Below are 19,158 nucleotides of genomic sequence, written 5' to 3' on the forward strand. Positions count from 1 at the left end.
CTCTGAAGACTGCTGGTGTGCAATAGCCAATCCACATACTCTACACGATGATGTGCTGCAGCAGTAACAAGGCAAACTTCTTTGTTCTGGGTGAGCTCAGGGGCTGAGAGGCTGTGGCATGCTGTGAAGTGGAAACATAAATGAGATGCTTCCTGTAATGATGGTAACTGTGGGGAGTAACGCTTGGGAAACCTTCCACTTCGGTAGCTCAGAGAGTTGATGAAGACCAAAAGATGCTTTAGCTGGTACAGTCTCTGTCACTCGGTCAGAATCTGAAGGGAGCCAGTGGTAGAACGTTGTTTGATGGCCACGATGCTGTAAAGAGCAACAAAAATGCAGGTTGCAAAAGAGCTAGGAAGCTACTTTCTCAAACTACAGTTTGCCTTTTTCCCATCAATTCTTTAGTTTAAACTTTGCTGGGGTATCTGGAGCTTCCCTGAGTGCTTATGTGATTCCTTTAAAGGATCTGCCAGCCTGTCTTGTGTACAAGCAATGAAATTGGCACCATTTGTCATCTTTCAGACTTTAAGTCCTAATCCCTGTGTTGTACTGATAATGGTGCTAACTTCTATTTGGAGAGCATGCGTATAAGAAAAGTAACCATTTCCTTCACTATGTGGTAATGGCTTCTCTTTGAAAGAAACACCTGAGGGAGACTCAGGTTATTCTGTTCTATCACAATGAGTAAGTAACCTGTAATGGGTTTTTAAAAAACTGTTTTACTTTGTGCAGGATTATTCTACTTACTGCTGTTTTCGTAATATCAAGCACTACATTTGTGTGAAGGCTCTGTCCCCTGGGATTATCAGCTCTTAAACTCTGCCAAATATTCCTCCTACAGCAACTCATGTTACATTAAACAAAAAGAAGATTAAAAACTTTGGCTAGATCACTTGCAATTTTCATTCATTGAATCTCCTCGATATTTGTCATTTCTGCAAGATTTTTGTTTTTCCAATTTTTTTTTCTTTTTAAATTCCAAATATTTTTTATTTTTCCCATCTGTATTACACACTTCAGAACTAGTATCAGGAAGCATGGAGAGAATACAGCATGTCCTTTTGGACAAAATCCTCCTTCTTCCTTACCTTAAAGGGAGGAGACTCAGGCAGCCAACTAGAAAAGACAAAATGAAACAGAAGCCGCTGTACCAGTTCAGTGTGTTTTGATAGATCTTGTTGTACACTGTAGATGTCACTACTCCCGTGGTGACTAAAGACAACTGCAACAGGACAAACACTTTACCTGTAAAACAAGAACATAGTTTGTTATGGGGGAGAAAAACCCAGCTCTGGTACCGCCCTGCAGGATCCCTGCTGTGTGGAAGAGCGATGTGGTCATTGCTTCACAAGCACCAGATAGCATGAGCTTGTATCTGCTGCTGTTCTGGACCAGAATTAAATGACTTTTCCTTCTTTTAGGCGTAGGACAAAAGATCCAACTAGAAAACTGTCTTTGTAAAGAGTCTAGATGTAGAGGGAGCTGCTTGGAAGAACAGCAATAAACTGGGCAATAAGTGCTCCTTTCCCTAGGAGGTAGAAAAGTATTCTTGGGCTAACGTCTTCAGGACAGGAGAGATTTTAGTCAGGGTCTGCTTCTGCCCTAGGCCAGAAGAGTGGTCCACTGGGTTAAAATGGTAATAATGCCTGAGATGGGGAGGTGCGTGTGATTTGTATGATGTTTAGGGAGGAGGAAAGGCAGAAACTGAACCCTTGTGGGAACAACTTTTTTTTTTTGCTGAAGTGCACCCTTCTGTTTCTGCCGTGGTAAATGGGGGAAGGGGAAGTAACCCGGCCCTGCTGGGATGTGCAGACTGGGAGCAAGGTCAGGGCTGTGTGCTGAGCCCTCTCCAGCTGCACAGCACCTGCGGCCACCACCTCGGGAGACAAGCGCTGCTCTGCTACATGGTCCTGCTCGAGAGCTGGTCTGCCGCTGTAATCAGGTGCAGCCTGTATGGCTCATGGTGGAGGTTAAAAACAACATTATGATTAATAATAATGATTAATTTGGGGTGTGAGCTGCGCTATTTGTGGCAGGTAGGTGAGTTTGTTACGGAGCATGTTGAGGAGCACAAGCAGTAGGGATGAACTGGTGACAGAGCAGTATAGTGTTTATATGGCAGAAGGGAAAAGGGTGCAAAGGATGGCTGTGGGAACATGTTTGCAGGAGGCACAAGCAGGTACTATTTGAATGCATGGCCAGTCCTGTCTGTTGTATCTAAATCCAGCTCATTGGGGTAGAAATGACAGCCTTCAATATGGTGTTGTAAAATGCATATATTTTACTATTTTCTTATTACTTTTTTAACAGAAAAGAATTTCTGCTGCTATTTACCAAAAAGGGCCCATTTTTATGCAAAGGTTATCCTTTGTTAGTTAAATCATGGTCTTTCAGGAACAAATTGCCTGTAATACTTGGAGATGTATTTAGAGAGCATAACTGAAAAAAAGATGAAAGAATTCCATCCTTCCCAAAACCGGAAGTAAAAGAAGCCAAATATAAATGCTGCGAGTATCACAGTGCTTCAACCCAACATCTTGCTTCTCTTGGTTTTCTCTGGAGCACTGCATTTTTGAGCAGCATCTCAGGTATTTTCCCTGCCTTTGAGCTGCACACTGATAGTAATCTTTTGAAGCATGTGCTGAAAATTTTGTGGATAAATAATGACACAGCCAAGGACGAGAAATTTGGATGTGACAATCTTGTCCTGCAAGTTTCTCTGCTCCTCCCTTCCCGTTTGTGGTACTGACTGTTCTGGGTTTATTACGCAAAGCACAGATTGCAGCAGTAACTTACCTTTCTCTTTGTACCTTAGGCTGAATGGAGGGATTTGAGGGTTTTTTGATCGGTAAGGTAACCAAAGTACTTACCATAGGATGATCCTTCGACATGCTTGGATAACATGGACCTGATGGTTGGTAATGGGATGAGGGCAAAGAGCATCACTGCCCGTGCTGCAATGCAATGAATATATAGTTATCATCAGTACCTCCTTGTCTCCCAACACAACCACCACTGCTTTTGAAGACTACCTGCCTCTGGCTTGGGCAGGGCCTTTGCTTCACTTTTTCTTGTCCCTTGAGTACCAGAAAGAAGTACAAATCTGGGTAGGAGTGAAGGTCCTCACTTCATCCAAGCAGTGGTGGATAAGCCACCTATTGCTCCCACTTGCAGAGGTACTTCACCCAAACCAGCCGTGGTCTCTTCGTCTCAGCCTGAAATCCCAGTGTAGATGGAATATAGCATTGTCCTTTGAGATAGTGAGGCCAATGATTCAAGTCTAACCAGCAGAGAGAGCACCCCATGCTACATGGCCTTCACAGGAATAGTACCTTTCTAACACTATAGCTGTTTTCTATCTTTCTGCTTCTCACTTGCAGTATTTTAGGCTTTCTCTAGTGTGGAAACTTTTAGGGAGCTGGAATTATCTTCCTGTCAGCAGAACCAACCTCAGTGAAGACTTGGTCCACGTCTAGTGCACCTAGGTGTTCCTGCAATGCAGGGAATAAGCATCCTGCATGCTGTGTAGCAACATGCGTTCATGATGGACTTAAACAAGCATTTTTTTATTTTTGTTTTTTATCTTTTGTTCCCTGGCCTGGTTGCCTAAACAAACAAAGTATTTTAACAATTTCACTTGATGTTTGGCTTAGTACACAAATATAATATCCTACTGTCTTTCCCTTTAGAATAACCTTGTTTGATTTTCAATTTCTCATTCCCTGTAGGGGCAGACAGAAAATGTGCTTCAGGCCATTTTTCTTAGATCTTTTTCTCACTTTCAGAAGCAAAACCTCAGAGCCATGCAACACACGATACTCTGTTTGTCAGATATGAATCATCCATCTCACTGCCACTACGGATGCAGTTCTTGGTTTTTGTTTTCTGTGCTCCTGCAGAGGCTACCTTCCAACAATAAACTTGCCTTTCCTTCATCACGAGATGCTTCCCCATCTATTGTTACCTGTCCCTTTGTCATTTATACATAGTGTAAGATTTGTACACTACATTATCATGATATTTTAGTTGCTAAAGCAGCTCCAATGTTTCACAATTAAGTTTCCCATGGGCCATAAATGCCTTAGTGTAACAAAAATAAATCACATCTTAAGATGTTAGCTTAATAGGAAACCTTTGCCAATTTCTTTCTGTTGTAGCCTTAAGCCTTACCTCCCAAGAAGCAAGTGCTTCCCATTAACGCAGCAGTGTGGTCTGACTAGTACAGGTAGCCAGCAACAATTCCCACTCTCCCCCACGGAGTGAGCATTGTTCCCCTGCTCAGATCTGGACTATGACCAAGTGATGAATTATAAGTCAACCAGCTTTAAACTAAGTCTTGGCAGGAGTGTGTGTCTCCTCTGGATATTGCAGGGCGCTGAGTGTAAGAGTACAAAAGGAGATGTGGGGAGAGGTAAATGATCATGAAGCCCTCTTGGGAATTGTTCATGTGATGGTCTGCCAAGCTCCCTGCTCTGAAACTCGCAGTGAAGCAGAGCAAAAGCCCTTCTCCTGACACCAAAATACCCCTGCCCCTTTCTCAGGGTGCACTCGCTCGTGTGAGTGGCGATTTGACTCACCGATGTAGAACAGGAATGTCCACCGCACAAAGGCCATGATGAGGATGCCAGCGCTGAAGGATGCCACTCCAATCATGATCATGGTAATGTCCCTCAGGTATTTGGAGAACACGAATACTCCTAGGAAGCTGGTGATGAAGATCATGTACCCAGCAGCATTACCGTGGCCGATCTCCACAGCGTTCCAACTTAGAGGCTCCCTCAGCAAGAAGAGCGGGAGTACGTTCATTGCACCAACCACAGCAAGGTCATAGAGGATTGCTGCCACAAACAGCATGATGATGATGAGTTTCGAGGGGGACACTGGAGTGGAGCTGCTGCTCTCCAAAGTCTGGGAACTCCCTGCTGCTTCTTTGCGGGCTGGTAGCTGGCTGCCCACCTCCTCTGCACTCTTGGCTTTGCCTGAGCAGGAAGCTGCTGACTTGGGGACTGTCAGGACAAAAATGCTGTAGAGGAGGCAGAAAGCATAGCAAGCGATGCTGCAGCTCACCAGCACAGTGCCTTCTCGATAGCGGTCACTGAAGCCAACGAAGAGGTAGCCAGATGCCATGCTTCCCAGAAAGCCAGCGAGGCCGTACACCAGCTCAATAATGATAAGCCGCAGAGACCTCCTGCTCTCGGAGGAGCCCAGGGATCCCAGAGCCATGACGCCTGCCCAGAGCGTGGTGAAACCGCCCGTCAGCCCATTGAAGGCAGCAGCCCCATACATCACCTCGATTGGCCAGCCCAGCAGGAGCAGGAGGAGCAGGACAGTTTTGGAGCCCAAGTAGCCAAGAAGAGGGAAGCAGATGGGGATCTTCCGATGCATCCTGTCCCCCAGCTTGGACAAGATGTAGGCTGACACCAACGGGCTCAGGCCCAGGACTAGGTTGTAGATGATATAAAAATTAGAGACAGCTTTCTGCTGGGCGTCTTCCAGTGCATGGGAGGGAGCGGTGGCGTTGGTCTGGTTGTAGTAGTTCTTCACCACCAGCAGCAGCGCCGTGTCGTAGAAGGCACTGGCCACTTGGGAACCCGCGACCACTGGCTCAATCCACGTCCTCATCGCCGTCACCCCCACCATGCTGCTGGCAATGACCTCTTCTTGGGGAGAGCTGTTTTCAGGGAGGTTAGTGGGAGGAAACGTCTCTTCAGAAGCTCTGCTCTGGAGGCATGCTTGGAGAGGAGCAGCGGAGTAAAAAACAAAAGGTCTGCTGGGCTGCACAGAGTCAGAGAGTTGTGCAAGTGATGATCTGGCTGGGAGGATATTTGCACCTCGCCTTGCTATGTATACGCATGCACGGACATCCCTGCGCTGCTCTAATCTCCCACTCACGTACGAGAGGCTTTTGTACAGCCAGAGAACGCCCTGCACTCGCCGACTGCCGCTGCTCTTCTTCCTGGTGTAGTTTCAACAGAGGTCAGATGACCTGGGGGAATTTCTCTCTCCCAGTTTAGGAAGTGAAAATGCCCTGATCAAGTAATTGCTGCAATTTGGGGTGGTGGTTTGTTTTTTGTTTTTTTTTCCCCTTTTGGCATCCTTCATGTGTCAGAGGACTCTTAGCATGGCTGTGGGGGCAGGGGATGGCTGTGTGCATTTTTGTTAGCTAATTTGTGAATTCCCCTTACCACCAGCCCTTTTCCCGTTCTTCTACACAAATATGTTGTTGGCTCTTTTGCTCTTACCTGCTCCCGTCTGCCCTGTTGCTGCATCGCGCCCCTTATGACATTGTTGTTTCAATAACGCAGTCAGGAAATTACGCCAAAAAGAAATTAAAAGGGAAAAAGCCTATTTTTGGTAACCTGCCTCCCACGGCTGCCACTCTGCCTGCTGCGTCCTTTGGCCTTACAATGTGGGAATTTCCAAGAGGAGGAGAAAAGTCCCAATTTATCCAAAAACATCAACAACCGCTGCGCCCCAGCAATCAGCCAGCTGAGCTGGAGGCTGGGGTGGGTGCGAGCCCACCTCCAGGGAAGCGTTTTCCAGTCCCACCTCCTCAGGACAGTGGCTGTGTCTCGTCGCAGGTGCTGATGCTACATGGCAGCTTTGCAGCTTGAAGTCAGCCTCCGATTTTGCTGCTGCCCGAGGGGGTCAAGCGAAGCGACCTGCCCCAAGCAGCTCGGGGTCCCTGCGGGGACGATGGTGTGGCTGGCCAGAGGCACAAGAAGGTCTTGGAGCAGGATATGGCGCAAGCAGACTGCCAGCTCCAAGGAAGATGCTTGCGGTCCCAGCTGCAGGAAATACTTGGAGGATATTTGGCAGCCTCAGAAATGCTAACTTAAATGATAATGATCTCATTCTTCCTTGGTTTAGTGAATCATAACAGGCAGAATAACAATCTGTTCTGGGAAGATTTATGATGACTACTTTAAAAAATAAATTAATGATTAATTTGCAAGAATAATGTTAAAACCTCCATCTGTTGCACTCTCTATTGATTCAGGTGACATTTACTCAATGCCTGTGTACTCATGTCTCAAGAGTTTCATTTTTTTCACTCTTAGTTCGGTTGTGCAATAATTGTTGTGTTATATTTCGATTCAAGGGGAAAAAGTCCCAAGCACTAACAGGGAAAGGAGCGGGGAACTGTCTGCTAGAATGATTTGCTGCTAGACAATTTCAGTTTCACCAGAGGATTTGTTTTTTTGTCAGGCCAAAAGACTCCTAGCCAGCTGTAAAATACAATGTGGGTTGTTCCAACAGTTGGCTTTTTTTTGTCCCAGATTTTCTGCAAAAGTTGACTAGTTCTTCAGTTTTTATTCAGAAGTGGGACAAATCTTTTTCTCCAAACCCTGGAATACTTCCAGAGGATGGAAATTCCAGACAGCCTTACTGAAAACCCCAAAGCATCAGCCTGTGACCAGTTTAAGCAACAAACGCAACCAGAGGAATCGCCACGTTTTGCTTCACCCAGGGAGCCCTGTCTCTTCCACCAGACATTAGAGGGAGAGATAAATGACTTTGTCTCATTCAAGCTTCAGTCTGGGACATAAGTTATCTTGGAGTGCAGAGGTATATTACAGGCACTGCACCTAAGAGACTGCAATTCTGCTCAACTCTTAAAAAAGGGATATTTTTCCTTCACACTTTGTTGCATGTACAGGCTGCCTGCCTGGCTTATTTGTCTGACGCTCTTGACATTTAGGTGATGCTATGTTATGGTTAATGCTATGCAGGCCTAGAGAGCTAATGAACTGTGCTAAATGCCATTAGTGATCTCATGAATTACATATATATTTCCAGGATATTCTGAGTGTTCATTCACATTAAATGTACTTTTAAGAACTAGTTCTCGTGGAAGGATATAATTTCACGTCAGTAATTGCAGAACAGTGAGTGCTAAAGTAAGATTTTAACGCAGGGTCCAGAACTTCCCACTGCAAAATACTTTTCATGAATACCATACTAATTTGATGCCACAAGGACTTCAAAATTGCTATTCTCTAGCATCAGCCTTTCCATGGGGCCCAGTTCTCATATCACTAATATTTATGGGGATATTTGCATCCACTTTAAAATACGTTCGTGCGGCACAAACACTGTGGAGCCTTAAGAGAGTGGCCCTTGACATTTAAGAAAAATGCACCTACAGAATCACCAAGGCTAGTCTAAAAGCAAAAATACACTGGTGTAACTTGCTGGAAAAGAAACACATTGTTTTAGAGCATCCCTCTCTAGAGTCATCTTGTCTGGAGACCCACTAGAGCCCAGGTCAGCACCATGTTGCACCAACTCTTGGACATTTGTCAGTCTGGCCAAATAAAGGTTTTTAATGTCTCCCTGTGGTGATGTTATACATTCCTATGCATTTTTTTCTTTTTTAAAACCATTTGTGACAGTTATATCACTTTTTCTTTCTGAACAGGGTTGCTGTAGGGATTTCAGTGTGCTGGGGCAGCCGGGCTTGGCAGGTATCAGCATTTTGGAGCTTGGTTTTCAGCACTCCTCATCTGAAAAGGTCCTTTTGACATCTAGGACTGCAATCCAACATAGGCGTGTAAGCCCTCTTCATCTCCCTTGCCTAAGCCTGCTGATGCGATCTGTGATTTACAGTCTCTGACTGGCAAGACATTTCATCTCCAAGGTGGTAAATCAGCTCTGTAACTCCTCCTCCTCGGTACATGCGGATCAGCCTGATGCACACTGGCAGTGGCAAGGTGGGGAAACACAGCTGGGGACCGGGAAGAGCTAGGATGGAGCTGTGATCGTGTTACAGCACCGGAGAGAGGGAGAGCTGGTTGAAAACACTGGAGAGAAGCAGCTATTTCGGTGATGGCCTGTTTTCCTTCGGAAAATAAGTCTTCATCATAAATGACCACAGACTGTAATGCCAAGCCATGCTTTTTCTCTCTGTGGTTTGGGAAGTTTGCTTCCTCACTGGCTGGCATTTAATTATATATTGCCCCTGTCCTCACAAGGCGTGTTGGGGAGATGAAGGGGGAGCGGAGGCTGTGCGGAAAGCTGGGTGCACAGGGTGGGGGGAGCAACCCCTGGCAGCTGCTGCATCGCCACAGGGATGTGGCATCCTGGTCCAGGGCAGTTGTCTTGTGGGATCCAGAGCTGCCAATAGCAGACGCTAATGCCTGGATGTAAAAGGCCGCCCCATCAGCCATGTTTCAGCGGGTCTAGAAAATTACATCCAGGCTGTTTGGAAACTCACAATGCTGGTGCTAGCATGTCTGTAGCACAACAGCTGGTAAGTCCACCATTGCCGTAATAAAAAGCAGGATCATGCCCTTACAGGTGCACCTTGAGGTGTCTCAGATACCGAGACCCCTAGGCCAGCAGTCTGGCATTGAGGAGGCAGAGCACCACCTGACGTGTTGAGATCACCTCTGGGGACATCTGCTCTCCTCTGCTGCTCATAGGAGGAAGAGGAAGGCAGTGCGAGCACATAGAATCACAGAATAGTTTGAGTTGGAAGGGACCTTTAAAGGTCATCTAGTCCAACCCCCCTGCAATAAGCAGGGCTATCTTCAACTAGATCAGGTTGCTCAGAGCCCCGTCCAACCTGACCTTGAATGTTTCCAGGGACGGGGCATCTGCCATCTCTCTGGGCAACCTGTTCCAGTGTTTCACCACCCTCATTGTAAAAAATTTCTTCCTTGTATCTAGTCTAAATCTACCCTCTTTTAGTTTAAAACCATTACACTTTGTCCTGTCGCAACAGGCCTTGCTAAAAAGTTTGTCCCCATCTTTCTTATAAGACCCCTGGAAATACTGGAAGGCTGCTACAAGGTCTCCCCGAAGCCTTCTCTTCTCCAGGCTGAACAACCCCAACCCTCTCAGCCTGTCCTCATAGGAGAGGTGTTCCAGCCCTCTGATCATTTTTGTGGCCCTCCTCTGGACTCACTCCAACAGGTCCATGTCTTCCCTGTGCTGAGGACTCCAGAGCTGGACACAGCACTCCCGGTGGGGTCTCATGAGAGTGGAGTAGAAGGGTAGAATCGCCTCCCTCAGCCTGCTGGCCACGCTTCTTTTGATGCAGCCCAGGATACTGTTGGCTTTCTGAGCTGCGAGCACACATTGCCGGCTCATGTCCAGCTTTTAATCCCCCATGTCCTTCTCGTCAGGGCTGCTCTCAATCCCTTCATCCCTCAGCCTTATGGATACCAGGGGTTGCCCCAGCCCAGGTGCAGGACCTTGCCCTTGGCCTTGTTGAACCTCATGAGGTTCACATGGGCCCACTTCTCGAGCTTGTCCAGGTCCCTCTGGATGGCATCCTGTCCCTCAGGTGTGTCAACTGCATCACTCAGCTTGGTGACATCTGCAAATTTGCTGAGGGTGCACTCAATCCCACTATGTCCCTGTTGAAGACATTAAACAGTACTGTTCCCCATACGGACCCCTGAGGGACACCACTTGTCACCAATCTCCATCTGGTCACTGAGCTGTTGACCACTACCCTCTGGATGCAACCATCCAGCCAATTCCTCATCCACCAAACAATGGTGCCTCTCATCCACATACTGCCTTGTTCCCCATGCCTTCAGGCCTCACCTATTGCCCCACGTGAGCAAAGCCCAGGGCAATGTGCAGGCTGCAAAAAAGCTGGAGAATAGATTTGCTCCACAGAGAGACCTCATGGGGTGCACTGACGCGAAGGACGGTGAGGAGGAGTGACCCTGTGCCAGGGAAGGGGAAGTCCACCAGCCTTCCCTTGGAAGAAGCTGGCACTCCCCGCTGCTTTGAGAACAGCGTGGGAGAGCAGCGAGGAGCTAGAAGCAGCAGCACTGTCCAGTTTCCTTTGGCACGGACGCTGGCTGAACAAGCAGCACCAGAAACCTGCGTTGTCTTGCCTTCACCCCCAGATGCCATGCACTTGTCTATTTTTCCCATTTCAGAGTTTCCTGCCTACCTGGTTGGAGTCTCCTGTGGGCCTCGCCCTGTGCTGGGAAGACAAAACACAGCATCCTCGACACACACTTTTTGCTAAATTGGCTTCTTTTTTTCTTTAGCTTGAGGTATTTAGGCGATTAATAGTGCTGACAGCAAACTGTATGCCTTAACATTAATCCTTTCCATGGAAGCAGGAAAAAAAGCTTCTGGTGGTATCTGGTGTCTGCCTCATCAGCTGGACCACAGAACAAATCCTGCTGTAGTTCTTAGATAAGCCCAAGATAATCCTGGTGCTAAATGATTTTTTTTGTGTGCACATCCTCCTTTTCATTAATATTCATGTCTTTTTTAAATTGTTGTCAGCTTATATGGATTTGGCATGGAAGCATTGCAAAGTTCAAGAGTGTGCAGGCAGCAATGGCCTTGAGAAATGGGATGAAACAAACTATCCTAGAGCTACAGCTTAAGCAATCCTATGTTGAATAAAGTAAAAGTGGACAGTCTGCAAAAATGAAATAACCATTGCGAAAACATGACTATTGAAAAATTTCACTACTGAGTGAACTGCAGTCAGTAATCTGTAAAAACTTGGTTCAAAACCAAAAACTGCCCTCCCCTTCCCAAATGTTCTCCAAAGCTATTTAGAAATAACTTTGTTTATCTGTGTCACATTTTCATTTCTTATGTAGGTCTAGAAATTTCTATGGCAATGGTGACTGGGTACCGAAAAGCCTATAAACACATTTAAATAATAATAAGTTTGAGAAAAGGCATTAAGGGAGAGTATAAGAAAGCTCAGTAGAAGAAAGAGTGTGTGAGCAAATTTGACTTGGGATTTATGAGATTGAAGAGGAACTGTGTGTAAGTGTGGATGTGAATTAGAGGAAGACTATACACAGAACATACTGGAAAGGTTAATGTGGCAGAATAAAGGAAGAGAAAGAAATAGTAAGCCACCCATCCTTGTGGAGTGAGAGGGGAAAGAAGAAAAGAAGAGCAAGGGAAGGAGGAGTACCTTTGCTATGTAACTCAGCCCTAGCCAGGTACAATTAGAGGGAACGAGTATCTCTCCATAAGCCTGTGGCTCCTTGGAGGTAAGAACAGCAGCAGACAGAGGACATCAGGACAGTGGAGAGAAAAGGGACGAATCCATTTTCCAGGGTGAGAGGTAGAAACAATCAAAAGCATCACAAATTCTTAAAGACACAGGCTCTGCCTTGTGCTTTGTGTAAGGCACAGTGCTTTTTGAGGAGAGGAGGGAAGGTAAAGTATTTCTTTAAATCTTAGTTCTTCTGGAGACACCCTTGCCTGGTAATCCAGCTGTTTTCACCCGACAGATCTCAGGTTAGCCCTCTGCATGGCTGAATTTACGTTTTGAAGGCAGATAAAGCAAGCGCTGAAGCCATCACCTGCAGCAAGCCCTCAGCGATATCCACACCGGACATTCAGAGCAGGCAGATGGTAACTCACTCCTCACAGCCTCTCTGTGTTTGCTTTGCTGGGCTAGGTGCTGAACACAGAAATAGGCAAGAATGATTCACTATGGTTTTAGTCACTTAGGTGTTTAAATTTTCCAGGCTATTTTATGCACGCTATCCTGTCAAACATATTCACATTGTTTGTTTAAAAAACCCCAAGAATCCGCATACACAACCCAAAAGCTGCAGATGCTGCAGCACATTCTGGTGATACGTATGAGCCACACCACCACCTTTTTCCATGTGGCAGGTCTTCCACTGGGGCGTGTTTACTGAAACTGCAGTTCAGAAATAAACAAACACAAGAAACTCAATAACAAGCTCTCAAACCCTTTCCTGGATTACAGAGCACCACCTGCTCAGTGCCCCGCAGGTCCTCCACGGACCACTTGCAAGTCCCTCAGCACAGCTGGTGGTGGCTGCTGAGCCCAGCCCAAGGTGGTTTCAGGGTATGAGGTTGCACAGCAGTGTCTATCACTGTTTGTCACACTGCAAACACTCCCCAGCCTTGGCTGAGGACTTCCAGGCAACCTGGCATCACGAGGCACTGCAGGGGAGGGATAAGCCTGTTTTTTAACGTGTGCCACAGCCACGCCTGGCTAATTATCCAGCTTGCAGCCTGAGGATGGGGGCACTTGTTTTGGGCTCTTAGGGTGGAGAGGTCCCTGGGATAGCAGGGAAAGCCACCAGCATCCTCCATGAGGGTGGCTGGGAGGTTTTGAGGGACCATGTCTATATCTCACAGAATCACAGACTCACAGAATCATTAAGGTTGGAAAAGACCTGTAAGATCATCAAGTCCAACCATGAACCCAACACCACCATGCTCATTAAACCATGTCCCACAATGCCACGTCCACATGTTCCTTGAATACCTCCAGGGAGGGTGACTCCACTACCTCCCTGGGCAGCCTATTCCAGTGTTTTACCACTCTCTCAGTAAAGAAATTTTTCCTAATATCCAGTCTGAATCTCCCCTGGTGCAACTTGAGGCCATTTCCTCTAGTCCTGTCACTCATCACTTGGGAGAAGAGACCAACACCCACCTCTCTGCAACCCCCTTTCAGGTAATTGTAGAGAGCGATGAGGTCTCCCCTCAGCCTCCTCTTCTCCAGACTGAACAACCCCAGTTCCCTCAGCCGCTCCTCATCAGACTTGTGCTCCAGACCCCTCACCAGCTTCGTCGCCCTTCTCTGGACATGCTCCAGCACCTCAATGTCCTTCTTGTAGTGAGGGACCCAAAACTGAACACAGTATTCGAGGTGCAGCCTCACCAGCGCCGAGTACAGGGGCACGATCACCTCCCTACTCCTGCTGGCCACACATTTTGCTGAAGGGCAGTAGTGGAAAATGGCACCAATGGCGTATTCTTCTTCAGACGAGAGAGCAGAGGTATGCCTGGGTGGGCAAGCTGCAGCCCCGATGCTGGAGGAGCCCTCTCTGGAAAGCTGCAAGGGATGGTGAGGCTCTGCAACCCCATGCAGAGGTTTCACCTCCACTCAACACAGAGGGCAGATGTGTCTGGGGTTCCCCAGGCTCACAACTCTGCATCAGACAAGGTGCTCCAGGAGAAGCGCGAGGCTTTGGAGAAAGCTCCTGTAGCTAGGGTAATGCGGGTCTCTTTGCATGCTACTTAGGAGAATTTTAGCTAGCACGGTCCCAGGCAGATTTTTTGTATCTTTAGGACACCAGTATGTGTGCAAAAACCACATTAATGGGACTAAAACATTATGCCTCTTCTCCTTTCTCTGAAGTGTCCCACTGTATCTGCAGGAAATTTTGGAGTTCAAGACGGGTATTGGGTAAAAAGTACCAGGGAAACAAGAAAGTCAGGGCAGCTTTCCAGCAATATTGTTGCTGCTAACTTTTTCCAGGCTGCATGAATAAATATATATACAAATGTAAATTTTAAGCTGTGTGGCAAGACAGCTTCTGTAACGGGTGTTTGCGATTCCCTTGCCCCTTCATTTCAGCACTCTGAGATATTCAAAGCTTTGCTGAACTCAGACTTTGCTTTTACGCCTTGTTCTGTAGCTGCTGAACTACTGGTGGAGAGCAGCACGGCTTCTTCCCGAGACAACCTCTGCATTTCCTGGCAAGTTCCTCCAAGTGGTTTCACACCTCCTGCTAACTGCACATGGGCAGTGGGGAGATATCTCCCGACTGCTTTACCTGTTTCAGCATGGCTTTGCCCATGGTGCACCTCAGTCACCAGCTCAGTGCCAGTGATGCCCTTGAAAGGAGGACTGCCAGCTGCAGTCACCTCCTGAAGGACTACTAACACCCGATGAGCTTCCTAATTGCTGCACAACCTGGAGACTCTTGTTTGCTGAAAATCAAGAAGAGATGGCTAAGGGCCATGTCAAGTGCATGCTCTCCCCTCCAGAAAAACCCTGCTTTTCTTGCTCTGCTGTAGAGGAGTTGCTTTGCTGCTGCAGGGCTTGGACCACACGTAGGTGGTGTGGGCTCATGCCTCTCATTGCTGCGTGTCATGCACTTCCACACCACCACCTTCCAAGGGTCAGTAGCTATCCCAGTTCAACACCTTCAGGGATTTTGTGTTGGATGTCACCTCCAAGATGCCAGTGGGAGCTGTTACCAGCTAACAGGTCATGTCTAGCCATAAGCTTTCAGGCACCCTCTTCAAGGACACATAGCCAGGGTAGCCTAGGGCAAAGCAGGCAGATGCCTACAAAGTAAACCCAGAGAGTGACTTCCCTGACATTTAAAAACACACTAATTTAATACTTCTATACAGGAAGGGAACAAGACATTAAGGAAGATGTGAAAAATAAAGCTCTTTAGGGCACTGAAATGCTGTTTTGATCCTCTAGTGCTGGGGCATCTTGGTAATAAATTCCTTGGAAACATCCTGCAAAGATTAGACAGACTATATTGACTTATCTTTTAATTTATAAACTTAAAGAGTCTGCATGTCAATAAATTATGGGCCTCATGAGCAATGATATCATTCAGCTATTTCCTGACTATCTTCTGCTGAAGACTGACTCAGCAAACAGTGGCCAAGAACGACAGCTGAGCTGAATCCTGTCCTGCACTGCCATAGTCTGGACCTGGCAGTGTGTGAGACCCATGCTGTAACTGGCTGAGTTTTCTGTCTGGTTTCCAGAGAGCTTGGGTAAATATGCTTTTTGCCATATAGCTTCCATCTCTGCTCAAACATTGTCTGAGCGTGCTTTCAGCTGGCTTCGGAAATGGCTCCCTGCATGAAAAATTCCAATCAGCAAGATTTTCCCCTATTTATCTTTCTGTTTTCCACTGTTTATACCACTCCCCTCTGACCTGCTTTACTTACCCCCTCTCCCTCTTCTCCTGCCAGAAATTTTTCACTTTCTTATACATGAAGTCCCACAACTTCCAATTGATTTTCCCTTTAAAAACAATCCTCTCCACCTCATACAAGCTCAGTTTGCCTTCTCTGCAGCACTCCATGGCTGGAGCTTGGCTCAGTTGTTTTCCTTGAACACAGCATTAAAGAAAAGCTGTAATCATGCCCCTTTTTTCATGAGTAATGCAACGAAGATAAGGTTTTTGTTTCACCTGGCTGTCCCCCAAAACCCCTTCAAGTCAACCCTACTAACATACCTGCATCACTTTATAGTGCATTGAGACAAGCCCAATCCATGGGCTTCCAGCTGAGTTCAGTGCTGTGTAGCCCTTAAAGAACAAGGTCCTTAGAGGTATTTAGGTATCTAAGTGCTTTGGTACATTTGGATCTGGTCCGCTTAAAGTTTGTCTCATGGGTCTCAGTTTATCTATCTTCCATGAGGTGTTTTGGCAAAGAAGTGTAAATCCAGTTAAAGACCTGTGGCGAGGAAACCAGCCTGGGAGGGAGCCTGACTGGAGGCTGATGGGGCTTTGCAGTGGTGGTCAGTCAGGAACTTGTGGTTGGGGACTTGGTCTGATCAAGGGTCTTCTCCGTCCTGTGAGGTTCAGTGGAAGCAGCGTGAGATACCGGTGCTGATGGGAGTCATCTAGTCTTGCTGCCCCGAAACAGCCAAGTTTTGGGTGTGGGTAGCATCATATAGAAACCAGAGGGAACAGCTGAAGGCAAGGAGATGGCAGGGAGCAGGAAAGGGTAATTCTGTGAAAGTCTGGGTCCACCTTGGGCTCGTGCTGTACCCCAAAGCCGCACTTACAGAAGCAAACTAGCCTGACTAGGGAGTGAGCAAGTGTCCTACTTTAGCACCTTCCTTCTTTCACTCCAATTAAGTAGGGCTGAATACTTTCTGCCTCCTCCATGCAATGCGGGGGTGAGAAAGCTGCCCGGCAAGTCAATTCCCATTGTGTATCAGGAAACTCCACCTTTCTCCATGCAGATGACGCTTTGCAGAGACTTGAGATCTTCCCTTCTAATGTCTGGTTATTTGATTGCAACACTTTTGAAGCCTTGTCTGAGTGCTGCAAAGTGCTGCTTCACCAGGCTTATGTCATTATCCATGTGTTTTTGCTAGCATTTTCCTGGCTTCTTGTGTTTCAGTTGCAGCTTAAGGACTTGATGCTGATTTTAAGGTAAGGCCAAGAGTGTTCAGCTTTCTCAGATGCTACAAGAAGAGGAAGTGCTCGTTGGGGCCATTTGTACATAAGCATCCTGCCTCAATCTGAGCCACAGCCTCTTGTTGTCAGTGACACCGCAATCACAGAATCACACAGAATCACAGAATCACTAAGGTTGGAAAAGAGGGGGAGTGCATCCCTCGGGTCTGTCTGCTGCAGCCCAACATGAAACCCTGCTGTCTTCGTAGAGCTGTTTCCAGCCTCCTACTCTCCCCCCCTGCCCTGCATACACCTTCCCAGCCAGCAACAGTCCCCGCAGCAAGAGTTCAGTGCAGCACAGCCCCTTGCAAAGTGTTTTGTATGCCCAGCCACAGCCCTGCACCAAGCCGCCTGCTGAGGCAATACAGTTTGCAATCGCTCCCAGCAAGGGCTCTCCAGAAGCTCGTATGGGGGGAGGGCATTGGGTGCACACATTAAGCACAGCAGCATTTTCTGAGGTCCCTATCCCAACTACCTCCCCTTGGGAAGCTCATGAGATGTGCCATAGCTCTCTTTCTGAGCCTTTGCTGATCCCAAGAGGGCTTGCTGCGTTACTAACACAGGTGCGATCGTAGTGGGCTTGGCACGGATAGGGCCCTGAGACTAATGCCAAAGCATCAGTCAGCATGTCTGTCCTGGGTATCAGCTGCTCCCAGAATCTGGCTTCCAGGGTACATCCTTGGAAATGAAGGTCTTCCCATGGTCAGTGCAATCCACCCTCCAGATGTCACTGCTGCTGCACAAATCCCTGCCACGCAATCCTCCCTGTGCACTTTGCAGTAACAGAGAACATGATAAAGTAGCTTTGCACACTCTTTTCTTCCTTCATTGATTTTTCTTGCTGCTACTGCCACACTCTAGATTGGAACAAAGGCCCGAAATATTTCCAGCTCCTGGTCGGACACTGCCCTGAATTCACTGCAGAGATGATACATGCCTGGAACTGAGCAGGAGCTTTCACAATGATACCACATTTAGTGCTTACTGTAAAAGCTTTCTTCCTGGACACCCCATTGATAAAGCAGTGGGTTAGGTTGCCAATTAACCAGGGCTCAGCCAGAGCTAGCAGCAGACATTGAGATCTGGATGTAATTTGGGTTTTTTTTCTGTTGTTGTTTGGTTTTTTATGTTTGGTTTTTTGTTTTTTAATTCCCCCCCCCGTGCTATTGCTGATGTGACAGGATAGCCCCTGCCCCTTGGTCTTGCACCACGTGAAACACTGGGATATTGCTTAACCTTTAACTTGGGAGGAGTGCAGGGCTGGACCCACACCCTGCTAGGAGTTTCCTGGATTGCCCATCTTAGTCAATTAAATAACTAGGACATAATTGAAAGTCATATTTAGTGCTAATGCCCATGCTAATATTTGTAGCTCTGGTCCTGCCTAGTCCTGTCCCTCCCCTGCTGCAGCCTGTGGTGCTCTGACTTGGCTTTCTTACACTATAGAGCCCATTTGTGTTTTTTTTTAATCTCCTGTTCCCACTCACAACTGAAAACACTGTACCAAGTGCTCTCCCTCCTTCTAAAGCAGTTTAATCAAACCCACCTCTGCAGAGGACATCCTTTGCCTCTCTATTTGCTTTCCCATTGTGATGAGGCCTCTTGAAGCCACCTACAACTATTAGAGGCACAATATCTTCACCTTATATAGGACTGCACCAGAAATGATGGCTCTTTTATAGTTTTTAATTGCTTACTTATATGGGATAAGTAGTGGGATAAGTATATGGGATAAACTGTCTCTTTTACAGTCCTTGCCCTTATATGGGACTATGCCAGAAATGATGGATAAAATGTCTCTTCTATAGTCCTTCACTACTTTGCAGAAGTACTTCAAAGCTTGGTGCATGCCATTTTGTCTACGCAATGGGGTGACAGGGCTTTTAGATGTCCTAAGTGTGTGTTATTAAACAAATGCCAACACCTGGTAACAGCTGAAGGCATTGCAAAAATTCCTGAGCTGCTGCCACCCACTGGCATCACTGCGTTAGTTTTGCAATGTCTAAATGCTACCCTGCAAATGTCCAATTTCTGCTTTTAATTCTCATAAAACCCAAAGGAGACGTCTAGAAGGAGTTCCCTTTCCCACTGTGTGCCAGTCAGTCCAATACGCTATGCCTCTTACAGAGAGCAAGGAAAGGCAGAGGAAGACAGAAAGCCACTTCCATGCTGAAAAGACAAAACCCTCTTTTTCTTCATAGACAGAGACCCGAATTGGTGGATAAAT

The 19,158-nt window shown here is 46.9% G+C and overlaps 1 protein-coding gene across 1 annotated transcript; it reads right to left on the bottom strand.

Moving 5' to 3' along the window:
* Positions 1-257: 257 nt before the first annotated feature.
* On the bottom strand, positions 258-5,655 carry SLC46A2 (solute carrier family 46 member 2). The gene is made up of 4 exons (XM_009821908.2): positions 4,578-5,655; positions 2,871-2,954; positions 1,089-1,245; positions 258-315 (listed from the first exon to the last, which is right to left on the bottom strand). Exons 1-4 carry the CDS (start codon positions 5,638-5,640, stop codon positions 258-260), a joined length of 1,362 nt encoding a protein of 453 aa, XP_009820210.2. The 5' UTR covers positions 5,641-5,655.
* Positions 5,656-19,158: the final 13,503 nt, after the last annotated feature.

This window comes from Gavia stellata, chromosome Z, assembly GCF_030936135.1.
Source record: "Gavia stellata isolate bGavSte3 chromosome Z, bGavSte3.hap2, whole genome shotgun sequence".
In the NCBI taxonomy this organism is placed as follows: Eukaryota; Metazoa; Chordata; class Aves; order Gaviiformes; family Gaviidae; genus Gavia; species Gavia stellata.

Coding starts and splice junctions, on each gene's coding strand:
- SLC46A2 (XM_009821908.2), bottom strand. CDS start 5,640: ATGGTGGGGGTGACGGCGATGAGGACGTGGATTGAGCCAGTGGTCGCG. Junction 2,955..4,577: donor GACATTCCTGTTCTACATCG/GTGAGTCAAATC, acceptor ATTGCATTGCAG/CACGGGCAGTGATGCTCTTT. Junction 316..1,088: donor CTGAGTCTCCTCCCTTTAAG/GTAAGGAAGAAG, acceptor TGCTCTTTACAG/CATCGTGGCCATCAAACAAC.